A 27414-nucleotide genomic window follows, 5' to 3' on the forward strand; every position below is an offset into this window, starting at 1 on the left:
CAGGCCTAGAGACAGGAGGTCCTAGGTTCAAACCTGGCTTCAGCCACTTCCCAGCTATGTGACCCTGGGCAAGTCACTTGACCCCCATTGCCCACCCTTACCAATCTTCCACCTATGAGACAATACACCGAAGTACAAGGGTTTAAAAAAAAAAAAAAAGGAATGACGATGTCCTAGAAGAGCACTTGATTTCAAGTCAAGAAACAAAGGTTTAAATCCTGGTTCCAGGATTTATGTGTGATGATGGCTAACTCTTCCTCTCTCTGGACCTCGATTTTCCCATCCATAAAATGAGAGAGCATTGGTCCAGATGATCTCTTGGGTCTCCTTTAGCTTGTGTTCTGAAGCTGCTTGAGTAGGAAGACTGGGAGGTTTTAGAGGTAGAAGGGACCTGAGTGATTATCTGGACCAATAATCTCAATTTACAGATGTGGAAACCAAGGTTCAGGGAGGGCAACTCACTGAAAAAGTCAATTTCCAAGCCCCGTGTTTCTGACTCTATACTGAGGGAGAGAAGAAGCCACATGAGGAAGAAACCACATGAGGAAGAAATCCTTTAGTTTCCAACAAGACTTCCCTACCTCTTTGGGTGACTATTACACCAAGAGATCACATTTCGATAGTACTCTATGGTTTTCAAATACTGCCTCCACAATACCTCCATGAAGGAACACGTGCAAGGATTTTTATCCCCTTTTTACGGATGAGGAAACTGAGGCCAAGAGAGGGAAAGTAACTTGCTCAGGGTCATGAAGTGAGTCACTGACAGAGGTGGAACTTGATCTCAGGCACCCTGATTCCCCATCAGATACTTCTTCCAATTTCTCATTCCTGACTCCCTGTCTTGTGAAGGGTTAGGTTTAGAATTATATTCCCATCCCTCCCTTGCCTACTAGCTGGTGTGAGGGCTTGCAGAGCCCTCGTCAGGGCTGCTCATCCGCCTCTGGTGTCTACCTCTCACCTGTGGCTCCAAGAAGCTACAGCATGCACAGGGGCCCTCCTGATAGATGCGCTACCCCTTAGGCCTCAAACCTGGCAATAGCTTAGGGGGAATGTCCACCCTGGGAGTCTTCCCCACAGGCAGATGAGAATAATTTGTTCCAATGGCCATGAAGGGGACTAAAGCAGAAGCTGTGGAGTGCTTAGAGCTTGGTCAGATATCAAAGCAGCCAAGGCCATCCTATGCATCCTGAGCCATTGACTGTTGTCTTGACTTCCTTCTTGTCCCTGGATTTTGTGCAATTCTGCCTCACTTCAGCCCAATTCATGCACAAGTCAAGAGATCATTGATCCCATTCAAAAACAAAGGACTGGTGAGATTAGCAGACTAGATTTTATCTATCCTCCCACAGTAGTTGGGGTCAGATGATCTACGTTTGAACACCAGGTGCTCTGCTGTAACTGTTTAGTGGTACAAGTCACTCTCGCTGGGACTCAGTTTCTTGATCTGTAAAATGAAGTGGACGAGTAAGATGATCTCTAAAGAGGAACAGCTAAATGGTACAGTGGATAGAGTACTAGGTTTGGAGTTACGAAGTCCTGGGTTCAAATCTGGTCTTAGACACTTCCTGACTGTGTTACTCTGGGCAAGTCACTTAACCCCCATTGCCTAATTCTTATCTTTTGTCTTAGAAGTGATGCTAAGACTGAGTAAGGTGTTTTGATTTTGAAGATCTCTAAAGGTCTTTTTCCACTCTAAGTTCTATTATCTTAGAAGGACTCTTCTCCATCCATACCCCTGATATAGATATCATCAGAGTTGTTGCTTTGGGATTTCATAAGTATATCATATATGCTACCCCACTACCAAAAAAAAAAAAAAAATCAGGTTCTTTAGTTCTCTGTTTCTAGATTCTTGGGTACCAGGTTCCTCTACCTGCAGTGCAAGTCCAGGCCTCAAGATGGCAGAAGGCCTCTAAAAATCACTGATCTAATCCATCTACTCAGTCAATGGACTGAAGAATCTATCCTTAGGCAAGTCACTCAACCCTGTTTGCCTTAGTTTCCTCATCTGTCAAATGAGTTGGAGAAGGAAATGGCAAACCACTTTAGTGCCTTCGCCAAGAAAATTCCAAATGGAATCACAAAATGTCTGATTCAACTAAAATAACTGAACAGAAATTCAAGGAAGTCTTCAAATTCCCATATTCCCAGATCTGGACTATAGGGATTATAGAAGGGGATCATTCTGGTTCCTTCCCTCAGGAAGATTATAATCTGGGGTAGACAAAGGAAACAGACCCCTCCCTTGCCCTCAGGGAGTGTGTAGAATATGGGATGGGGTACAGCCAACTCTGGCCAAAAGTGACAGAGAAATTCAGAGGCAAAGAACCACTGTGAACTGGAATGATCAGGGCTGGATTCCTGAAGGAGGTGACATGAACTGAGCCTTGAAGGAGAGGCAGGTTTTTAACAAGGAGATTAGTGTCCCTTTCCCCAAGTAAGGAGAATGGCATTCTAGGTAGGAGAAACAGCTCAAAAGCAAGGAAAGGTGGAACATAGAGATGTGCAGACATAAAGATGTATGAGATAAGCCTGGAGAACTAGAGGGTTTAAATGCCAGGATAAGAGCAGAAATAGGGAGTCATTGAAGGGTGCTGATTAGACAACCAGCATTTATTAATTGCTTAATAAATGTCAGTCACTGCATCACAAAGGCAAAAGAAAAAACGTTCCTTGCTTTCAAGGACCTTTTCTCCCAATATACAAAACATCCCTACAACATCACACACATAAAACAGGTGTAACCCCGGATTCAGGCCTGGGCCATTTGCATAAAACTTTCCACCAATGAGGAAATGATCCTGTCTTGAACTCTTGGCTACCTGTGCAAAGCAAATACAAAGCAGACGTGGTGTTGCTCAGAGCTAGGCGTTGGGAATTTTATTTGGAAAGAGGGTGGATTGAGCAAGGGAAGACTGGAGGCAGGAAATAGGGCAACCTAGCAAACTTTGGCCAAAAGAGGTCAATGAGGGGGTGGCATTTATGAGTCTGAAGATGGGAATAAATTTGGGGAATGGAAGTAACCAAACCAGTGCCTGACAGTGGGTTGAATGTAGAGACACACACAGTATTCTTGTTTAGTCATTTCCGTCATGTCCAATTCTTCACAACCCCATTTGAGATTTTCTTGGCAAAATTATTGGGATCATTTTCCATTTGCTTCTTCAGTTCATTTGACAAATGAGAAAATGGAGGCAAACAGGCTTAAGTGATTTGCCCAGGGTCACTCAGCTAGTAAATGGCTGAGGTTAGATTTGAACTCAGGAAAATGAGTGTCCCTGACATCAGCCACTGTGCCACCTAGTGATCCTATACAGTATAGAAATGCCATTGTGGTGGAGAGCAACCACCTTAGATTAACGAATTTGTAGGCACAGAGCCAGAAATCACATTAGAGATCATCTATATCTTCATCATACTTTCTCTTTATATAGATAAGGAAATTGAGGCTCAGAGAAGCTAAGTAACCTACCCAAATCCACACAAGTATAACAGAGGCAGAATTTGAACCCAGGTTCACTGCTTTTATCTATTATCTTTGCTCTAAATCGATTACTTTTTACACTATTCTATTTCGTCTCTAAAAAAATATTAAATTTTCTACAGTCCTTTAAGAGAGGTGGCATAGCCTTTGTTTTTTGTTTTGTTTTTTTAACTCTTACCTTTCATCTTGGAAGCAATACTAAGAAGAAGAGCATTTAGGGCTAGGCAATTGGGGCTGAGTGACTTGTTTCTCCAGCTCATTCAACAGATGAGATAACTGAGACAAATAGGTATAAGAGACTTGCCCAGAGTCATACAACTAGAAAGGGTCCAAATTCAGATTTGAACCCAGGATCTCCCAATTCTAGGCCTGGTTCCCAATTCACTGAACCTCCCCACTACCACAAGTATAACCTTTTAATGTTTATAAGATATTTTCCTCAAAAACAAAATAAAACAAAAACCTGTGAGACAGGGGGCAGCTAGGTAGCAGAGCAAGGCCCTGAGCAGAGTAATTTTGGCTGGACTCAGGGCAGCATGGAACATGGTGGCTATCTAAGTAGCAAAATGAGAAGGTGGCCACCCAAATATAGAAGGGCACAAGAGAGGAAGACAGAGTGACTTCCCAACAGAGTCCTTAGGAGCTTTGTTCAGGATTGGAAAGAATGCTAAATTTGGAGTCAGAAGACTTGAGTTCAAGTATTGTCTGCCATTTGGACCTGTTTCCTCGTCTGTAAAATTATTTGGATTAAATGTCTTCCAAAGTCATCCTCCAAAATTAATTCTGTGATCCTACGGTCCCATGACACATGAATATGAGAGAATGAATTTTTCTGACCATTCTTTCTCAGTTTCTTTTGCTAGCCAACCTCCCTGCCATGTCCACTAAACTTTGGGTGTTCCCTAAGTATTTTTCCTGGATGCTCTTTTTCTTCTCTAGTCTTTCTTTCTCATCATCAGTTCCCTTGGGTCTAAAATATCACTGTTATTTGGCAAGGTCCTTGCTATAATCCTGATATCCAATAAGTTGCCAAATTTTGTTTTTATTGACATAACATATCCTTCTTTCCAATTCTACAGCCACCATCCTTGTACAAGTCCTCATCAACTCTTAAACAGACTAATGTACTAGCTTCCTAATTAGCCTCCCTACTTCCAGTTTCTTCTCCCTCCAATTCATCCTCTTCTGCTGTTGAATTGTTTCAGTCTTGTGCCCCACTCTTCATGACCCCATTTGGGGTTTTCTTGACAAAAAAACTGGAGGGATTTGCCATTTCCAGCTTATTCAATAGATGAGGGAGCTGGGGCAAACAGGGTTAAGCGAATATCTAGGATCGTACAGTTAAAAAGTGAGGGCAGATTTGAACTCAGGTTTTATTCCTGACTCTAGGCCTGATGCTCCATCCATTCAGCTGCCCCAATCCATCCTCTATGGTCCTGCCAAAATGATTTTCTTAAATCATTTGGTTGGTTCTGACTATGTCACCTCCTACTCAGTAAATTCCAATGACTATTACTTTTAGGATAAAATATAAAATCCTGCTTGGCATTTAAAGTTCTTCCCAACTTAACCTTTTTTTACCTTTCCAGGCTTACACATCCCAGCCTTCTACTTACTCTGGTAGCTACGCTAGCCCACCTGCTTCTGTTCCTTACACAGGCTGCTCCATCTCCCATCTCCATGCCTTTGTGCTGACTGTCTCTCATTCCTGGAATATTTTCCCTTCTCATTTCCACCCCTTAAAATCCTTGACTTCCTTTTAAGACTCAGCTCAGGCACTACCTTCTGCAGAAGGCATTTCCTGTTCTTCCTAGCTATAGGTGGCTTCTCCTCCTAGGTTATCTTGAGTTTGCTTGTATTTTATATATACCTGTCTCTGTACATGCTGTCACGTTCCTTGAAAGTAGGGATTGTTTTGTTTTGTCTTTTCATTGCCAGCATCTGGTACAGGTATCCCTTCCACTTGTGACTTTCCCCATCACGGTTTCATTATATCATAGGTTGGCATGATAAATTAAATGGGAATTTGGGGGTGAGGTTTGCAGAAGCCACAGATGACACAGGAACACCAGCAGATAACACAGAAAATGGTTAGAAACTATACAGCTTATGACCAAATACCTAGCTCAGATTTATAAGGTTACTATAAAAACCCTATAAAAGAAAAAAATCAGTCTTCTTCTCTGGTACAAAGGGAGGGTCAAAAAAATTTAGCTGGATCTTCCAAATCTTGGGAGTCCCACTCCCCTAACTCCAGTGACATGGAATGGATATGTGTATAGGGGCTGGAGCATAGAAGGTACTCAAGAAAAGCTTGTTTGGGGCAACTAGGTGGTGAGATGGATAGAGGACTGGACTTGGAGTCAGAAAGACTCAACTTTCTGAGTTCAAATCTGATCTCAGACACTTACTAGCTATGAAACCTTGGACAAGTATCTTAACACTGTTTGCCTCAGTTTCCTCATCAGTCAAATGAGCTGGAGAAGGATATGGCAAACCACCTTAGTATCTCTGCCAAGAAAACCCCAAATGGGGTCACAAAGAGGCACACATAACTGAACAACAACAAAAGTTCATTGTTTTATTGATTGATTGAATGAAGGAGTGAAGCTTCTCTGCCCCTTGATCCACTTTGTCCCATGTTATTCTGTTCATATTTACCTTATTGTCTTAGCATGGTGAGTGATTCTCTGTATGGTCTTGACCTAGTTGTCTCTTCTCTATGAACCTCACCTTCTTCCTCTGTGAAATAAGGAAGTTGAACAACATGGCCTCTAAGCTCCCTTCCAGTTCTGATATTCTTTGCTCTGTGATTTGGTGCCCACATCAACCACAAAGTAGACAATACCAAAATTCTCCTCCTCCTAGCTACCAGCTGCCCTCTAGAAGTTTTTTCTCTCACATTCTTCCCCAGGCACACCCCCAAACAATCATTTACAGCTGAGTCAAGCCTATGATCTTGGGTTTTTCCAGTCCAGTGCTCTCCCTCTTTGGAAGGCAACAGATAGGTATGAAATGAGTATTTTCATTCTCAGAGCAGGAGAAGAATAGGGAAATTTGTAGCCAACTTCTTGTCTAGAGATCCAGGGTCCTGCATTTGGGTGGGGGGGAGTGGGGAAAGTTCCCTGACTGTGGTACTCGCTTTAAAGGTCTAACTAGTCCCTCCTGTGGCCCTTACTCAGATAACCCCTCTTAATCTGAGCCTTTTCATCCTCTCCCCCTCAAAACTGACCACAGGGTCCTCTTCCCATCTCCTCAGGGCTCCATTCACAGGCCTGCAATAGTGACAAATAACAAGGTTACTTGGAGGCAGCCCAGGTTTTCAAAGCAATTTCAATTCCAGCTTTGCCACTGACATTCCTTGTAACTTTGGGCAAGTCAGTTCTCTTCTCTAGGTCTCAATTTCCCCATGTGTAAAATAATAATAATGGTTTTTGTTCACCAGAGGCTTTAAGCATTTTCTTCAAAAACAACCCCATGAGATAAGTGACCAGACAAAATGGAATCTCAAAGAAGGGGACTTGACTTGCCTAAGATCAAAGAAGCTAATAAATGGAAGAGCCAAGATGCAGAATTAGGTCCTTTGATTAGAAAATTAATGTGTATTTCATTGCACTCTTCTGTTCCCATGGGCTTTGAGAGAAGCAATATGGAACAGTGGAAAGAATATTAGATTTCGAATCAGAAAACTCTCATATCTCAGTTCTGCTTTTTACAAAGGTCTTGGGACACTGGGCAAGTGATTTAACATCTCTGGGCCTAGAGGTTAGGAGGCGAGGATGGAAGGAACTCATGTAAAATGAAGAGGTTTGATCCTCTGAGATCCCTTTCAGCCTTAAATCTAGGATATGGCATTCTCAAAGGTCTTTTCCAGTTTTAATATCCTGTGAGGCTCTCTATGCTCCTGGATCATTATTTCGAGAAGATCCAAATTACAGAAGTGGCTCTCACTATGGGCAGTAGACAAAGAAGAATAAGACCTTTTCCCCTTCCCTGTCTCCTATACTCTGGCTGATGCTGGGAGGCTCACCTGTTACTGGATTTTTCTCTTTAGGACCAATTTACCTGCCAAGTTCCTAAGCAGCTTTAAGAATGTGGGAACAATCCTGTCTGGGGTGATTAGCAGTTTCAAGAAGGAAATGCTGGTTCATTTGCATCGAGAAACACAGGTAAGGCTTTTAGTTCTTAGTTTCTAGACTCATTATCTACTCCAGTGGTTTCCAATTCAAACAGAAATGAGAGTCACTAAACTATACATAAGGATATTTGCAGGCCACATTTTGACTTAGAAAACCACATATTTACTTTACTTACATTCTATTGTATAAGCTTTACTAATTTTGTTAAATATTTCCTGATTACATTTTTTTAAACCTTTAACTTCTTTGTATTGGCTCCTAGGTGGAAGAGTGGTAAGGGTGGGCAATGGGGGTCAAGTGACTTGCCCAGAGTCACACAGCTGGGAAGTGTCTGAGGCCGGATTTGAACCTAGGACCTCCTGTCTCTAGGCCTGGCTCTCAATCCACTGAGCTACCCAGCTGCCCCTCCTGATTACATTTTAATCTGGTGTAACATTGTGGGCCACAAGGGCCTGATGTTTGAAATCTCTGATCTGCTCTATTTGGGAAAGACAGAAAAGAAAGAAATACAAGTTCTGTCCTCAGGAAGTCCCAAATCTGAGAAAGACAGGAAAAAAGAGACCCAGACTCTGTTCTCAGGGAGTTTAGAGTTGAGAAAGAGAGGAAGAGGAGACCTAGGCCCTGCAATCGAGAAACTCTCAGTCTGGGGGAGCCAAATTTATATTCAAGAAAAGAGAACTAATCCTAGAATGTCACATAGAATGTACCTAATGGGGAGCACCACCAATGAAGACTAAAGAAACTGAGAGGAGGGGAAGATCACTGGGGAGAACACAAGAACTTCCTGGGCATTAAACTGAACTTTAAAGAATGGGACAGACCCAGAAAAGTCTTGATTAAATGTTTTCTAGTCCCCAGAAATTATCCTGGACAAAGGTTAGAATGACTGGAGTTTTCTGTTACTCTACATTCATGCACAGTGGTTCCTCCACAGTAGGGTTATAAAGTGGAAAGAGTGCTAGGCATGGTATCAGGAGGCCTGGGTTTGTGACCTGGTCCTGATATTTACTGGGCAAGTAATTTCCCTTAGCTTCCTTATAAAATGAAGATAATATTTGCATTCCTTCCCTCTGAGGGTAGTTGTAAGGAAAACCTTTTATAAACTTTAAAGTTTGGGACAGCTGGGTAGCCCAGTAAAAAGAGTGCAGGACCTGGAGATAGGAAGACCTGAGTTCAAATTTGACTTCAGACACTTCCTAGCTGTGTGGCCTTGGATAAGTCACTTAATCCTGTTGGCCTTAATTTCCTCATCTGTCAAATAAGCTGAAAAAGGAAATGACAAACCACTCCAGTATCTTTGTTAAGAAAACCTTAAATGGGGTCATGAAGAGTCAAACACCGCTGAAAGAAATCAACAATAACATCAAAAATCTTAAAGTACTATAGAAATGGGAATTGTTGCTCGAGAGAAAAATAACATGCTAAAATCCATCAAATAATTAGTTCTTCAAAAGTACCTGTTGAAGAACCAGATATGCCACTGAAATCAGCCTTCTTGCTGTCTAGGATGTTTTTGTTCCCATTCTGGTGTGGGTGTGTGTTTGTATCTATCCCAACCCTCATTAATATACATAGATATCTTCATCTAGATTTCTTGGACAAAGTCACAGATTATTGCGTAAGCCAGAAGCAGACAATTCTTTTTGGGACATACAGGTAGACCCAGCTATTATGGGGAATGAGCAGAGTTGCATGGGGCTGCTGGCCAGCCAGAATCCATCCACACTGACCTTTGACAGAGGCCAGGGCGGAAAACCTTAGCAAACGGCAGGGGCTTTCTGATGAAGGCAGAGGACAATGCAGGAAAGTTTTTCATTTTCCTCTCCTTATGGAAAATTGTCTATTTACAAAAAAAAAAAAAACCTTTTGTCTGAGAGGCAAAAGGAGAAGTTGCCCAGGCCCTATGACAAGAGGTGGCACCCAAAAGGAGTTTTTGTAGGAGAAGAGATAGTGTGTGAATGGAGATAATGTATAAGAGGAAGCAAAGAGTCATAGGAGGCACTATATGAGACAGTGTATACTTGGGTCCACTATGTGAAATGGGTCCATAAATCCATATTATCTAAATTAAACTGGGACTTCATTGCTGCATGGCAATCATTTTAACCATCTCTAATTGAATCTTTATTACACTACCACAAAAGCTGTTTTGAAAATTCCTCTCTCTTCAAGGTCCTCTTCTCTAACCTATGACTTTGCTTCCTACTTCGCAGATAGGGCTGAGACATCGTGAGCTCTCTTCTCTCTCATTCTCCATACTTCACAACCTGCATCTTCACTAGGGAAATGCCTGCCATTTCCCTGGAATCTCTTAGGAGGCAAATGTCTCTTCTCTTTGCCAAGGCTAATTCCTTTTGATGTACTTTTTATCCTATCCCCTGCTTTGGGAGCATACTGCATTCATCATTCTCTCTTTCTTTCTCATCATCACTGACTCTTTCTCTGCTATCTCCAAACATGCTTAAGTCTTACTCAACCTTAAAAACCTTTGATTGACCCTCCTATTCTCACAAGCTTTTGTCCCACATCTCTCCTTCCCATTGCCAAGTTTCTAGAATTGTGTGCACTTATCTCTGTTCCTTTGCCATTCTCTCACTTTTTTCTTTTTTTATTTATTTAGAATATTTTTCCATGGTTACATGATTTGTGATTTTTTTCCCACCCCTTTTCCCTCCCCACTCTCAGAGCTGACAAGCAATTCCTCTGGGTTATACATGAATCATTGTTCAAACCCCATTTCCATGTTATTCATATTTACAGTAGAGTGATCTTTTAACACCAAAACCTTAATCATTCTCTCACTTCTTAACTCCATGTAACATACTTCTGTCTCCTGTTCTCTCTGAAGCATCCAGTAGCATCCTAACTCCTAAATCTGATGGCTTTTTCTCATTCTCATTCCTTTTCCTCACTAATCTCTCTGTAACTTTTGAAACTGCTGATCAATTCAATGTAACAAACATTTATTGTCCTTACTACATGCCAGGCACTTTGCTAAACAGTGAGGATAAGACTAAAGAGAAAGACAGTCCCTATCTTCAAGGAACTTACCATATAATTGGGGAAGACAACACAAAAAAAGAAGCCAGAAAACCAAGGATGAGGAAGGGGCAGCCAGGGGATCCCTAGACTGGGGAGTGTTCCATGGAATTCAGACCAAGCAGAGCTGCAGGGGAAAGTAATCTTCTCATATCAGTCATTCAACTCTTCGTGACTCCATCTGGGGTTTTCTTGGCAAAGATATGGACTGATTTGCCATTTCCTCCTTCAACTCATTTGACAGATGAGGAAACTGAGGCCAACAGAGTGAAGTGATTTGCCCAGGATCACACAACTAGTAAATATCTGAAGCTATATTTGAACTCAGATCCTCCTAACTCTAGGCTTGGCATTCTATCCACTGTACCATCTAGCTGCAAAGAAGTGAGTCACAAAGACCAGGTTCTGCCTTCTGGGAAGGAAAGCTCTGAGAGAAGTTTAATGCTCTGCCTTCCAGGCCTCCAGTCAGAAGGGAGAAGGGGCTGAGGAATGTTGAGTGTCCAAGGCTGAGTTAAATACTCTGATAGCATGATGAGATTTCTGGTGATCCACTTAACTGCTCTCTTCTCTTGCCTGTCCTGGCAGCCGCTTCTCAAGGCTCCTTGGCTAGTTCATTCTCCATCTCTAAGCACAAGTGCCCACCAGGGCTTAGTCAATCTCTATATCCTCTTCTCTCTTTTTCCTCTATTCTCTTTACCTCTCTCTCTTGTTGATCTCATTGGCTCCCACGGGTTCAATTATAATCTCTACCAGATAAATCCCAGGTCTATATAGTCCATGCTAAACTTTCCCCTGTCCCACACCTCCAACTCTGTGGAGCATCTCCACTTGGACTTCCTGTTGGTACCTCAAATTCAACCTGTGCAGTCATCTCATGTCCTCCTGTGGTAGGCACTATCATCATCATGCAAATTTATTTTACTTTTAAACTCTTACCTTAGGTCTTAGAAATGATACTACACATTGATTCTAAGGCAGAAGAGCCATAAGGGCTAAGCATTGGAGGTTAAGTGACTTGCCCAAGGTCACATAGCTAGAAAGTGTCTGAGGCTAGGTTTAAACCCAGGACCTCCCACCTCCTGGCCTTGCTCTATCCAACTGCCTAATTGCCCTTTTATCATGCAGAATTAGAGGAGTTGATTTCTAATGAATGGCATGCAGCAGTGGTAGGATGGATTAGGATGGTAGGTGGGGTATGGACAGATGAACAGTGATTCAGTAAGTAGTAGCATCTGCCTCCCTTTCCTACATGGCAGCACGCTTTGGTGGATATCTGAATAAATAGTGAGATCTATCTCTCCTCCAATGAAAGTTGAAGAGGTGCAAAAAGTCTAGGTTTACGTGAGGTTTTCAGACAAAAGGCCTGCCTTGGCAGCTTTCCTGGGCAGCAGGGCCCAGGAACATGAATGAGAAGCAAAAAGGTGGTAAGTCCCTCAAAATTGATCAGGAAGGACTACTGAGAATGAGGAAGTTGGAATTATAATTATTATGTATCAACAAGCTTGCTAGTGATTTCCAGCAGCCAGTTCTAACTAGTTATCATTGTTTAGTCATTTCAATTGTGTCTTGACCTTATTTAGGGTTTTGTTGACAGAGAAACTGGAGTGGTTTGCTGTTCCTTCTCCAGCTTATTTTACAGATGAGGAACTGAGGTAAACGGGATTAAATGACTTGCCCAATGTCACGCAGGTAGGAAGTGTCTGAGGTTAGTTGAACTCAGGAAGATGAGTCTTCCTGACTCCTGGCCCTATACTCTATCCACTGTGCCATCTTGCAGCCTCATGTTCTTCCTAGAACTGGCAAACCTATGGCACGGGTGCCAAATATGGCATGCAGAGCACTCTCTGTGGGCATGTGGATGGCCCCACTCCCCCACCCCCACAGAGTTAATTACTAGAAAGACAGAGGGACTCTGCTCCCCTCCCCCTCTCTACCTTTTCTAATGACATTTTTTCACATCAATAAACGTATATCCTTACCCCCAAATCAGTCCCTTGAGAATTTTAATAGTAATACCAAGCAAGTCAAGATATCACTTTCATGATGTCATTGGTCCTCTTTGAAAATGAAGGATGAGGAGGGAGATGGGTAGCTCAGTGGACTGAGAGCCAAACCCAGAGATGGGAAGTAAGTCCTGGGTTCAAATCTGGCCTCAGACACTTCCTACCTGTGTGGCTGTGGGCAAGTCACTCAACCCCCACTGCCTAGCCCTTACTGCCTTAGAACCAACACAAAGTATTGATTCTAAGATTGAAAATAAGGATTAAAATTTATATATATATATATATATATATATGTAAAAGAGAAAAAATGAAGGATAAACATGTGCAAAACATTTATAGCATTGTTTTATATTATGTATGTATATACACGTGCATTTATAACATGCATGTTTAAATATAATATACATTATATCTAATGTGCCTACATGTCAAATATCTAATATATGTGTGTATATATGTATGTGTGTGTGTGTATATATATATATGTATATATATATATACCACTTTTTTTTTTTTTTTTTTTTTTTTTTTCCCCCCATCTGCCCCATCCTTGTATAAGTGATACATTCTGGGTATATATCTATATCTATCTATTCATGTCTAAGTTGAGACAGGAAAGTACATCGATAATTAGGGGTAATCGGGAAAGGCTTCCTAGAGGAGGTGGCCTATGAGCTGAAGCTAAAAAGAACCAAGGGTATTGAGAGGTCAAGGTGAGGAGGAAGTCTAATCCAGGCATGAGGGACAGACTGTGCAATGACCATCATCACCAGAGCCCCGCCCTCAGGGAGGTCTCAATCTTGGTAGAGAGACAACAATTGCACCCGTGGAATAGTCAGGGACCAGGACAGGATATTCACTATTTATTAATCACCTGACATGAATAAGGCCTTCCTTGGGCTTGGTGCTGGAGACACAAAGAGAGGGCTACCATTGACCCTAACCTCAATGACCTTGACAGTTTTTTCTTTGATTTTTAAAAAAATTAACACACATACCTATACCTGACCTTGGGCTTGTTAAAGCAGAAGGTCAAAGATCATTTGCCCCAATAAACAGCCAATCCCAAAGCCTCTAGCCCAGGGTGTTGGCAACCTTTTTGGCCGTGAGAGCCATAAATGCCACATTTTTTAAAACGTAATTTCGTGAGAGCCATACAGTGCTCACAGTGCGCTCCTGTAACAGTGCCTGAAAAAAAATTGACTTTATGGCTCCTGCAGAAAGAGCCATACGTTGCCGACCCCTGCTCTAGCCCATTTATCAGAAGGACAATCAGTCTCGTAATGCTCATCAACCTCATTATAGCACTTGAACCTTCTTTTTCTGACACTTATTCTTTGAGGAGTACTCTAAAGGCTTCTTCCCCTTCTTCACCCCTACCCGAAGTCTCAGTAGGTAGACTCCTTCTGAATCACTGGAGGCCAGTGAGGGTATCCATTTTCTGATTTGTAAAAAGTGAAATTTGGGAAATGTATAAAACTACATTTCCCGTGATCCAACATGGTCCAACTGATTTCCGTCTCCGACGTCTTGACGCAGGGGAGAGCTTAAATCTCGTGGGTTAGGAGGGAGTGGTCTCTTTTGCGAGTAGGTCTTCCAGGAAATGGGAGACTGTATGGAGGCTGCAGTTTTGAATGCTTACAAGCGCGTGGTCTAATGATTTTATCTATCAACATGGCTTTAATTAAAATACTAATTTATATATTTATACAAGCATCTATAATTTTTAATATTAACAGATTGCTTATGAACAAAAATCAAATTTTGCAGCTTGGCCTTGACATTGTCAGAGAATCAGGAAGTTCAACCTTCTCATCAAAAAGCCTTTAGAAGAATGACTTGAATATAAAGAGGGAAACTATAAATAAGTTAAATGAACACAAAATAGTATACCTGTCAGATCTCTGGGAAAGGAAAGATTTTAAAACCAAGCAAGAGTTGGAGAAAATTACAAAATGTAAATTAAATGGTTTTGATTATATTAAGCTAAAAAGCTTTTGTACAAACAAAAACAATGTAGTCAAAATCAGAAGGGAAACAACAAATTGGGAAAAAATCTTTATAACAAAAAACCCTGATAAGGGTCTAATTACTCAAATATACAAGGAGTTAAAGCAATTGTATAAAAAATCAAGCCATTCCCCAATTGATAAATGGGCAAGAGACATGAATAGGCAATTTTCAGGTAAAGAAATCAAAAGTATCAATAAGCACATGAGAAAGTGTTCTAAATCTCTAATAATTAGAGAAATGCAAATCAAAACAACTCTGAGGTACCACCTCACACCTAGCAGATTGGCTAAAATGAAAGAAGGGGAGAGTAATGAATGCTGGAGGGGATGTGGCAAAATTGGGACATTAATGCATTGCTGGTGGAGTTGTGAACTGATCCAGCCATTCTGGCTGGCAATTTGGAACTATGCTCAAAGGGCTATAAAAGAATGCCTGCCCTTTGATCCAGCCATACCATTGTTGGGTTTGTACCCCAAAGAGATCATAGATAAACAGACTTGTACAAACATATTTATAGCCACACTTTTTGTGGTGGCAAAAATCTGGAAAAGGAGGGTATGTCCTTCAATTGGGGAATGGCTGAACAAACTGTGGTATATGCTGGTGATGGAATACTATTGTGCTAAAAGGAATAATAAACTGGAGGAATTCCAGGTGAACTGGAAAGACCTCCAGGAACTGATGCAGAGCGAAAGGAGCAGAGCCAGAAGAACACTATACACAGAGACTGATATACTATGGTAAAATCGAATGTAATGGACTTCTGTACCAGCAGCAATGCAATGACACAGGACAGCTCTGAGGGATTTATGGTAAAGACGCTACCCACATTCAGAGGAAGGACTGCAGGAGAGGAAACATATAAGAAAAACAACTGCTTGAACACATGGATTGAGGCGGACATGATTGGGGATGTGGACTCGAAACAACCACACCAATGTAACTATCAACAATTTGGAAATAGGTCTTGATCAATGACACATGTTACAACCAGTGGAAATGTGCGTCGGCCATGGGTGGGGGGAAAGCGGGGGGTGAAGGGGAAAGTAGGAGCATGAATCACGTAACCATGTTAAAAATGAATATTAATAAACGTTAAAAAAAAAAAAAAAAAGAAGAGGCAGTCCCAAGAAAAAATCCCACTTTTTAGGAAGTTTTTAAGAACTGGTTTTAAACCATTTTGATGGAAAGTGCTTACATTGAATGTAATTAAACCTTTCTTTAACAATTCAAGGTCATTACAATCAATTATTATTGATTCAGTAATCTAATTCCTCCATTAAATTTATAAGGCTATTTGGTTTTATATTGGATGTCCCCCCAGATTACCGTGTTCACTGAATGGTGTCTACATTGCTTAGTTGTTGTTTTTTAATTTCCTCAATTTGGTAACTGTCATTTCGTTCTGCTATTCGTAAGTCTGTCTTGCTTCTAATTTGTTACTCCTAGATTATGGTGAGTTTAGAGACCAAATAATCAATGTTATTATACTTGAATATGAAATAAAAGTAAAACATTTAAAATCTAAAAAAAAAAAAGCCTTTAGAAAAATCTGGATTGTGGCTCTGGCCCCACCTGTTGGAAAGTGAGGAAGGAAGAGGTGTGTGGGAGGTGGGAGAGTCTGCCATGGAACCCAACGTGGGAACACACTCAAGGACCTTATCGTCTGATGTGGGGAATGATGAGTGCACCTACAGCTGTGAGGAAAGAGGTGAAAATGAACATGAAGAAGCAGCCCAAGGAGTGTGAGGAGAGGGCGCTCATGCTCAGACAGGATTCAAAAGTCAGGGAATCAGGAACAGCTGAGAAAGGAAGAGGGTTTCAATCAAATAGAGACGTGTTGGAGTCCAATCAGGAAATGGAGGCTAAGCCTCCAGAGAAGACGGCGCAAAACCAAGAAGTAGCCAGGAGCCCCACTGGTCTGGAAGAGAGGCAGAAATACATGCTTTGTGTACACTGTGTGGACTAGGGGGATATACATTGTATGGCAAAGAAGGTCCAGAGATCAGGAGAGGGTTGCACGATTTAATAAGGCTTCCTGGAGGAAATGAGACAACAAAAAACAATGGAGGATTTGGGTTGAGAGAGATGATGATGGGGGCTTCTCATGGTGTTACATCAGGCCAAATAATGTGGGAAGAGGGAGAAGAGAAGAAAGGAAAGAGTATATCACCATGTATTTTTTTTACCTTCTGTCTTGTACTGGTTCCAAGATAGAAAAGTGGTAAGGGCTAGGCAATGAGGATTAAATTATCCATTTACCCAGGGTCACACAGCTGGGAAGTGTCTAGGACCAGATTTAAACCCAGGACCTCCCGTCTCCAGATATGGCACCACAATGTATTAAGATAGAACTAGTGATCCTGGAAGCTGCAGAACAAGAGTGTGAGTGGGTTCTCTCTCTGCCCCTACAGATTCTATTCAAGGATGTGGGCAGCAAGGCCTGGGTGACCACAGACAAGCTACAGCCAATCATGGAGAAGACTGTCACCTTTGCCCAGCTCCTGAAACACCTGGTTCAGCCCCACAACCAGGTGATTCAAGGGCCCCAGGGATGGTCCTGAGGAGGGATGAGGTTGGCATGGGGAGATGGGAAACAGAAGGCTTGGAAGGGGGGTAAGAGTCAGAGGTCTTGAGGCTGATCTCTGCTTTCTTATTCCTCTCCCAGGAATGTCTCCAGGAAACCCACTGCTATGTGGTTCGGGAATATGTGGCCCATGTGCTAAGACCACGAGAACGACTTCGAGGAGCAGATCGAATAGCCAGCGCCCAAAAGATGAGCCAGGAATCCGATGCCATTGACTCTACCTTTCAAAGCCTGGTACTGCCTTTGGCTGCTGATGGGGCATGGTTGGTGCTAGGTCTATAGTCAGAAGACCTGAATTTAAATCCAGATTTTCCTACTTATTGCCTAAGTAGCCTTAGATTAGTCATTTGTCCTCTCAAGGCCTTGGTTTTTTCCTCTCTAAGATGATCTCAGAGGTCCCTCTAAGTTCTGACATTCTATGGTGTGTTGTGTTCTGTATTCTAAGGCCAGAGTTCCAGCTCTGACCTTCTATGTTCTAAGCCACCTCCTACCTCAGTTCTCAAATCTTGTGTTCTCTTTTGTAACCTTTTCCACTCTGAATTTTAGGATACTCATAATCCCCCACCCCAGTCGCCATTTCCCTTGAAGATTCATATATAAAATAGCATAATGGAAGGACCACCCCCAGGCTGAGTAGGGATAGCTTAGTGCCCTCTTCATAGTCAGAGGAGATAGTTTTATGGGATCAGAGTTAGAAGAAACTTTAATATAATTAGAACATAAAATATAGCTGGAAAGGAACATAGTACACAGAACTTGAGAGGTAGAAGCAACATCGAATGTAGATGATCAGAGCTAGAAGAGACCTCAGAATCTAGAACATCAGATGAAAAGAGACCTTGGAACATAAAACATGGACTGCCTCGGTCAGGTTTCATCTCAATAAAGCTGATGAGGGAAGTCTAGATTTTATAATACAATCCCATCACTTTACAGAGGCAGATAGTTTCCCCTCATGCTTGTTCAGTCATGAGCAAATCTTCATGACCCCATTTGGGGTTTTCTTGGCAAAGATACTGAAGTAGTTTACCATTTCCTTTTTCAGCAGATTTTACAGATAAGGAAACTGAGGCAAACAATTAAGTGACTTGCCCAGGATCACATAGCTAGTAAGTGTCTGAGGTCAGATATGAACTCAGGAAGGTGCATCTTCCTGACTCCAAGCTCATCATTTTAACCACTGAGATACCAGCCACTGTATCCTCCTCATGTTCACCCCTTTTTTGAAAAATATTTTTTATTTCATTCCAGTAACAAATCAAATCTACACCTACATTTTCCAAGGATACATGATTCATGTTGTCTCCCTCCCCTCTCCCATAGTTGACAAGCAATTCTAGTTCACCCCTTTTTCTCATATCTGGTTCTTTGTCTTCCCAGGGTTCAGAAGCCACTTGGCTGGGCTTGGCGATCCCCTGCATCTCGGAAATCCTGGGTGAGACCTACAAAGAGGACATTAAAAAACATATTGAAACCCTCATCAGGGGTTACCCAGACATCAGGTTAGTGCTGCCCTGTATCTGGAGGCTCCCCCTGGGGTCACCCACAGACATTGACATCCCCAAACTGGCATGCCTTTGGACATGAAGTTCTCTCTCCCCTGCAGAGCCCTTTACATCTCAGCACTGTTTACCACCCTGTGCTCCCTTGATCCTCACACCAGCCCTTCCTGGGCAAGGCAGACATGTTTATCCCCATTTTTCCAGCCAAAGGAAGTGAGGTCCGGAAAAGAGAAATTGGTGGCAGGTCTAAAAGCAGCATTGAATAAGAGAAGGAACACTGGATTTGGAGTTGGGAGCTAGATTTGATTCCTGGATTTGTGATTTAATTGTGTGACTCTGGACAAGTCTCTTCCCCTCTCTGGACCTCAGTCTCTTCATCTGTGATTCAAAAGGGTTGATCTCTCAAGTCACTTCTAGCCCTAATACATTTTTTTTAAACCCTTACTTTCTGTCTTAGAATCAATACTGTGTGTTGGTGGTTCCAAGACAAAAGAGCGGTAAAGTATAGACAATTGGGGATGAGTGACTTGCCCAGGGTCACACAGCTAGGAAATGTCTGAGGCCAGATTTGAACCCTCCCATCTCTGGACCTGGCTCTCTAAGGCATCAAGCTGCCTCCTCTAATATGTTATTATAAATTATATACAGGGCTATATGGATGTAACATGGCATTATATCCAACTCTATAATATTATTATCTTATAAATCAAGGCTCCTAACTTCTAGCCCTAGGCTCTTTCCTTTGCCCTAAGCAGCCTCACATGCAGGGAGACTTTAGAAGATAATGGGTTAACAAATCAGAATAAGGCTGTGGTAGCTGAAATCTTGTGTGCTTCCCCTTGAACTTTAGAGGGGTTCATTATCAGGGAGTGATAAAGTGTTAGCATGACCAGGCTTCTCCCTGGAGAGACATACATCTCCCAGATTGGCACCTCTTTGTTCTAAGGAGGGAGGAAACTTCTGATCTAGAGATAGAGTGGAACCTTGCCTCATCTCCAGAAATAAATAAATAAATAAAAGCTTTATTCCAACAGTCAGTCCAACAGGCCCCAAACAAGCAGGCACTCTAGATCTCTCTCAAGAACTTCTTCTTGCCCTCTTTCTCAGGTCCTCTGTTTCCTCGTTCAAGGTCCTAGCCTGTGGGCTTGGGAGATAGGAGAGAAGAGAAAGGAAGAAAGGAAGAAATGAAGGTCCTGCCTTCATGGCATGCCCAGGCTGAGGGGGATTCACAATCTCTGATCAAAGAGGGTCCTCAGTCCATGGGGAGACAAGAGGCTCTGCCCTTATAAACAATGATATTTCTTAAGCCACTATACTGAAGCACAGAATGTTAGGATCCTAAGGACCCTTAGAGATCACCTAGACCAGTGATGGTGAACCTTTTAGAGACTCAATGCCCAAGCTGCAACCCTCACACCACATGTGAGCCCCACCGCCTTACCCCAGACAGGGGAGGGGGGAAGCACTCCCATTGGGCTACTGGGCAGAGGGGTGGGTGATGGGAGAAATGTCCTCAGGCCCAGTGGAGAGGGGGAAGGGAGCAGCCCCTTCCAGCACGCATGCCATAGATTTGCCAACATGGACCTAGACCTCTCTCTCATTTTATGGATGGGGAAATTGAGGCCTAGGCAGGGGGCACTTGACCAAGGTCATTTAACTAGTAAAAAGCTCTATTAATCCTCTGAACAAGTCAGTAATCATTGTGTGCCTCAGGTTCCTCATTTATAAAATATATTCAAAATTTGTTATAATTTTAAAACAAATTATAAGTATATAATTTAAAATTTATGAATATTAATGATATATAATTTAGATACATTATATGGCATATAATATATAATTTATGGATTATACATATAAAATTTATAAATTATAAACATAAAATTTATAAATTATAAATATAAAATTTATTAAAACATAGGCATAATAATACTATACTATATAATAACTACTTCCCAGGGTAGTTGTAAGGATAAAATGAGATAACATTTGTAAAATCCTGTGCAAACTTTAGAAAGTGAGCATGCCAGCTATTATTATTGTTGTTGTTGTTAGCAGGGCAGGGCCTGGAACCTGGTCTTCTCATTACATATTCAGGACCCTTGCTACCATGCCCTCTTATATGTCCTTCATGGCTTTGCTCACAGGTCAGACACTGCTCCATACAGAGAGGCAAAGTCAACAGAGGGTCCTGGCCTAGGAGCCAGCACCTCTGACTTTGTCATTCACTCACTGTGTTATCTTGAGCATTGTCTTCTGCAAAGTGTGTGTGTGTGAGTGTGTGTGAGTGTGTGTGAGTGTGTGTGTGTGTGTGTGTGTGTGTGTGTGTGTGTGTGTGTGTAACTGGATGGATTTGAAGCTCTCTTCCATCTCTGACATGCTATAATTCTAAGATTTCAATAGGTCTTTAAGGGTGGTTCTAGGTATCTATTCTGTTCCTTGTCTTTGAGGAGGAAGTCAAGAAAGTCAGTTTGGTCTCCCTCAAACCTCCTCTCTCTACCACTCTAGAGGAATAATCCCAGTCTGAAGTGCCCATGGACTTGTCTTTTTTTTTTTAACCCTTATCTTCCATCTTAGAATCAATATTGTGTATTGGTTCCAAAGCAGAAGAGCCATAAAAGGCTAGGCAATGGGGATTAAGTGACTTGCCCAGGATTATACAGCTAGGAAGTATCTGAGGCCAGATTTGAACCCAAGACCTTCCTCCCATCTCTAGGCCTGGCTCTCAGTCCCCTGAGCTGCACCCCGCCCCCCGGGGAGATATCTTAATGCTTATAGAATACCAGAGCTGGGAGGGACCTCTGAGTATATATGTCTTTGTAGTCCAGTCCCACCCCATAGAAATCCCCTTTGTAGCCTTCCTGATTGAGAATCATCAAGCCTCTGCTCCAATAAGCTCCAGTACTAGGGAGCTCACTATCTACTGTAAAAGCATCTGGTCCCACTGGTTCCCAGCTCTGAGAAGTAGAAAATGCTGCCTTGAATTGAGCCTAAAATCTGCCTCCTTGTAACTCCACCTGCCCCTCCCCTCGTTGTGTCTAGTTCTGCCCTCTGGGACCCAAATGAACAGACGGATTCCCGCTTCCACGTAATAACCCTGCATATACTTAATAATAGCTAACACTAATCTGCTGGAGAAGGAAATGGCAAACCGCCCCAGCATCTTTGCCAAGAAAACCCCATAGATGGTATTTGCGTGCTGTGGTCCACAGGGTCATGAAGAGTCGAACAGGACTGAACAACAAGTGCTAATGCAAGGCTTTAAAGGTTGCTTCTACTGACTGTGCCTCCAAGGCTTGTCATGAGTAAAATGCTTTACAAACCATTAGGAAAGAAGGACAAGCCTTTATTAAGTACCTGCTGTGTCCCAGGTGACAAATACGATTTTACATGATACTCCCAACAACCCTGTAAGTGTTATTATTATCCCCATTTTACAGATGAGGAAACTGAGTCTGAGAAGCAAAGTGACTTGCCCAGGGTCACATAGCTAGTGAGTATCTAAAGTGGGATTTGAACTCAGGTCTTCCTGATTCCAATTCACTCTGTTTACTGAGCCACCCAGATGCCTGACACTTAAAGACAATAATTTTGTTACTCCTAAACCTCTTCTCCAGGCTGAACGACTTAAATTCCTTCTCTATTCCCAGACCATCTTGGTTGCCCTCCTTCACATTCATTCTGTGGTCATTTTTTTCAGTCATTCCTGACTCTTTTAGGGTTTTCTTAGCAAAGAAACTGGAGCAATTTGCCATTTTTGTCTCCAGTTCATTTTATAGATAAGGAAACTGAGGCAAACAAGGTTAAGTGACTTGCCCAGGGTCTCACACAGTAAGCATCTGAGGTTGGGATTTGAACTCAGGTCATCCTGACCCTAGGTCCAGTACTCAGTCCGGTCCACTGAGCCATCTAGTTGCCCCAAGATTCAATCTAGCTTGCCATGATACTCTTCCTAAAATGTGTACAAAGCTATATGCAAGACTCCAGATGGGTTTTAAAGCAGGACTCTCATATTCCTTATTCTGGTTGGTCCAGTCCAATGATTTCATCACTGTGTCAAACGAGGTACTATTTGTAACTAAGTCAGGCACTTAATAAATGCTTAAATGATTAACCCTCCTCCAACCTTCCATCCTTTAGGGAGTAGCCCCTCAGGAAACTCCTACTACCATTATAGATCTGTGACTTGGAGTCTTAGAGCATTGGCTGGGGCTCCAAGAGGTTAAGGAATCTATAAAGCCAGAATGTGTAAAGGCGGGACTTGAACCACGTCATCCCAACTGGGAGTCTAGCTCTCTATCCACTAAGCCATTCTGCTTCTCCTACAAAGGATCCTTCCTCCCTCTCGCCTTCCCTACTTCCTCCCTTCCTCCTCCTTCCATCCCTCCTTCTCCCTCTCTCTCATCCTCTGTCTCTCCATCTCTGTGTCTCTGTCTGTCTGTCTGTCTGTCTCTCTCTCTGTCTCTCCCTCTGTCTCTCCCTCTGTCTCTCTCTCCCTCCCACCCTCTCTCCTCCCCCTCTACCTCTCTCTCCTCTTTCCTTTACTTTCTGTCTTAGTAACAACTCTAAGACTAAAGGGCAAGGGTAGACAAATGGATTTAAGAGACTTGCCCAGGGTCATGCAGCTAGGAAGTGTCTGAGGCCAGAACCCAGGTCTTACCCGCTCTGGGCCTGGTGCTCTATCCACTGAGCCACCTAGCTGCCTCCTATAAATCATGTTCCGACAAATGCACTTTGAAATTGTAGCTCTTTAGAGCATTGAACTCCACTGTTGACTCATATTTAGCTTGCAAGCTACTCAAACCACAAATACTTTTCCTGTAATCTTTTGTCTGGCCACATGTTCCTCCTCCTGTATTTGCTCAGTAAAGTCTTCAAAACCCATATAGGACTCTGCATTATCTCAGCAAAATTATGTCTCATTGGATCTTCCCCTCATTCTAACCTGTTAAGGTATTTTTGCTTCTCAGCTTGCACTGAGCGTTTGTTAGCCCTCCTAGAAGGGCAGCTAGGTGCCATAGCAGATAGAGCTCTGAGCCTAGAATCATGAAGACCTAAGTTCAAATGGGACCTCAGATACTTCCCAGCTGTGGTACCCTGGGCAGGTCATCTAAACTCTGTCTGCCTCAGTTTCCTCAGGTAAATGAAAGAAAAGAATGGTGCCTACTTTCCAGTGTTATTTTGAGGACCAAATGATTTAATATTGATAAAATACCAGGCATGGTGTCAGGCATGTAGGAGGCACTTAATAAACCCTTCCTCCTTCCTAGCCTTGTGCCATTTGCAAACTTTATTTTCAGGAGATACATGCTTTGGTTTATGTTAAATCTTCTGCAGTTCCTGCTGAGGAACAAAGACTATATCTGTCAAAATCTCCTATTCTCTTCCCTTTCTATCTCAGTCATTATAATAAAAACTGAGCACCTATTATGTGCCAAGCACTATGCCAAGCAAGCTCTGATATATAAAGAGAGACAAAAACTAGTCCCTGCTCTCAGGGAGCTCACAGTCTAATAGAAAGACAGCAAATGAAGAACTCTATATGAACAATATATAGGCAAGATAAATTAGAGATTATCAGTTCAATTCAATAAACATGTATTAAACTCCTACTGTGTGCCAGGTAGTGATACAAATGGGGGGGGGGGAGGGTAAGGCCTTGCTCTCAAGGAGCTTACTTCCAATCTAATGGGAGGAAACAAAAAGAAAATGGAAAGCCCAAGAGGAGGGGATTCTAATCTTAGAGGAAAGCATGAAAGGAGAGCAGTAAAATGGGAAACTAGTAGGTCTATGCAATTCCTTCCAGTTCAAAATCCCATGATCCTTGGACTCACTCCCGTTCACTGGGACTGTGTCTCTCTGCAGACAGGAACACGTGGCTGCCATTCTAGCCCTTCGGAACTTGGGCCGAAGACGAAATCAGCAACTCCTTCGTCATGCCCAGGACCTGCTGAAGAAGACACCAAAGACTTTGCCAGGCCAGGAACTCTTTGGGGAGATTGATGTGCCCTCATCTGTAGAAGTACTCCTCACCTGCATTTAGAAATCATACTGGATGAGATGAAAAGCAGGATCTGGGGGGTTCCAAACTCAGTATTCTTTAAGGTGGAAGGTTGAGGGGAAAAGCCCCTTGGAGTGGGTTCTCCATGGAGCTGAGAACCCCAAAGAATAGGGAAAGGAGACAGAGAGACTTCAGAAAGCGCTCCAGTCCTTGAAAGTGTTAGTTTAGCAACCCCTCCTGAATTTCCTTCTCTCTCTGCTCCAATGTCCAACTGGTCCCCAGCTTCCCCACTTCTGGTCCAAATCTTCTGGTTCCTCTTATTCCTAAGAAATTAGGAGATAAACATATTCCTTCTTCAGTGGGAAAGGCTGTGTATGCCTCTTCCTCCAAAAGGAAGTCTTTCCTTTAAATAGGAGAAAGGGAAGGGCACTGCTGAACCCAGACATGGGAAATACAGAGTGGAATTCTAAGAAGACCAAAATTGCAACCAAACAAATGTCAAGTATCCACTGTATATAGGAAGATTGGAGACTTGTGAAGATAGAAAGTTTAGATAAGATGATGTCCCCACCCTCACAGCACTCACAGCCTAGAACGGAATTAGATATAAACACAGATGACTATGTACATAATTAATTCAATATTTATTAAACCATGTTTGGAGTATCGTGAGCATACTCCAAAATATAAAAAAGGAGATTAAAAAAAAAGTTTAGCTAAGATGGGGTCATGTGGATGTCACAGTCTATTAGGGAATAAGATACAGAAAAAGCTGAAATATCCAATATTCCATAAGTAGTACAAGGTTAGACAACAAAATGCTGCCTGTGGTCCATTATAGGAAGTTTGGTCCTGCCTTGAGTAAAGGAGGGGGTGGCACCTGGGATGAAACCAAGAGATCTATATTGCATCTCTTTCACCTGCATGTAAACAGAGCCCAGAGAGGAAGGACCAGAAAGAGGTCCCCCCTGTCCTAGGATAATCATGGGCCCAAACAGTCATGCCCAGATCCCCTGCCCCCCTTTATCTCATCCCCCAGATACTCCTAGTCCTGACCCCAGCTCCAGGGGCTTAGAAATTGGGGGGAATTAAGGGTATAATCTGAGTGTCTGAATCATTCTCCCCCTCTAGGAAGCAGAGAACTCTTCCCAGTTATGACATAGAGATCAATCCCATGGTGAGCCCACCTTTACATGCTATATGATCTATATTTATTTTTAAAAATAAAATTGTATTAGATGAGAATTCTTCAAAAAACTGGTGATTGGAGAGGCTTGCATGGTGTTGAGAGTCAGTCTTGGAGTTATAAAAGACTTGCATTTAAGTTCTGCCTCTAATATTACTCCCTGAAGCCTCTTCCCCATTCTGGCATACAGACAAGATGGTTGTAGATCCTCCATTTCCCTATCATTTATGAATGTTTAAACCTTCATGGTTCAGAACCCTAATAGTCCTCTCTCAAACTATTATCTCTTATCCTTCCATTTCAACCTCTAATTCACTTCACCTAAAACTGTTTTTCCTAACCCTGACCCCACCCCGAAGCCCAACCCCACATACTTTCCCAGTTTATCACTTCTTTTCTTGTCTTATTTTCTTCCCTTTAAAATCTCAATCCTATAATAGTTAACCAGTTCAACTCCACAGTAGGGAAGTCTACCCTTGATTCCCTTGCTTCCTTCTCCCATCTTTGTCTATGCTTTTCCAAATTCCCACCATTATCTCCACCATCTTGCCTTCTCTGTACCTGTTCATAAGCACCATTGAAAAAAGTCCCACAATACTGCTGAGTCCACTACAAATTAACATCAGCTGATTTTAACAGGGCTCTAACCACTACATGGCAATCCTTTTGCTCTTCCCCGACTGATTTTATTGAACTCCCCTGAGAGCCTGTTCAAACTTTCTCTTTATGGCACCTCTACCTCTACTCCATCTGTCCCCTAAGTTTCATATTCTAGAGAGGAATTAGACAGAATTCATCTCAAGTTCTTCTTTCTCTTCAATTCTGTCCTTCAAATCCCCTCAATGTCCGCCCATTTCCTTCTCCTTTGGTCACCTCCAGGAGCTCACCTCTGATCAACTTTTTTCTATTTCTCTAATCTTCAGTCTCTCTTTATCCACTAGGTTCTTCTCTGTTACCTAATGTGTACATCCTCAGATTGCTTCCACCTGCATTTGAGTCTGTTTTACCCTCAAATGATCATTTTACATTTCCTTCTCCTCCCCTTCTCACCCTATTCCCAGTCAAATATCTGGAAAAAACCATCTACACTCCAGTCCACCTTTCTCACTTCCTACTTTGTAATTGAGCTTCTGATCTCACATTTAAATGAAACTTCTCCTTCCATGGTCACAAAAGATCCCTTACCTTGTGTTATTCTGGGTGAGGCTGACCCTGTATTTTGCAGGGATTCCATGCTGCAATCTCTACATTACACCTGTTAAACCCAATAGACTTTTCTCAGTCCTCATTCTTCTTGACCTTTCATCTTTTAACACTTTTAACCACAATTTCCTCCTAGATTTTCTCTCTTCCCCAGGTTCTTAGGACATAGCTCTCTCCTGGTTCTTCTTTACCTGTTTGATCTATTCTTCTCAGAGTGCTTCAAAGATTGTCATTCATATCTTGTCTCCCAGTTG

General features: G+C 42.3%; 1 protein-coding gene across 1 annotated transcript in view; it reads left to right on the top strand.

The window, feature by feature from the left end:
* Nucleotides 1-24813, top strand: part of EXOC3L4 (exocyst complex component 3 like 4) — a 57267-nt gene extending 32454 nt beyond the window's left edge. The window contains exons 8-12 of the mRNA XM_044661881.1: nucleotides 7542-7656; nucleotides 17096-17215; nucleotides 17350-17502; nucleotides 18649-18770; nucleotides 24636-24813. Coding sequence (XP_044517816.1) covers nucleotides 7542-7656; nucleotides 17096-17215; nucleotides 17350-17502; nucleotides 18649-18770; nucleotides 24636-24813 — 688 coding nt within the window. The remainder of the gene's footprint in view (nucleotides 1-7541; nucleotides 7657-17095; nucleotides 17216-17349; nucleotides 17503-18648; nucleotides 18771-24635) is intronic.
* Nucleotides 24814-27414: the final 2601 nt, after the last annotated feature.

Source organism: Gracilinanus agilis, chromosome 2 (genome assembly GCF_016433145.1).
Source record: "Gracilinanus agilis isolate LMUSP501 chromosome 2, AgileGrace, whole genome shotgun sequence".
Classification (NCBI taxonomy): Eukaryota; Metazoa; Chordata; class Mammalia; order Didelphimorphia; family Didelphidae; genus Gracilinanus; species Gracilinanus agilis.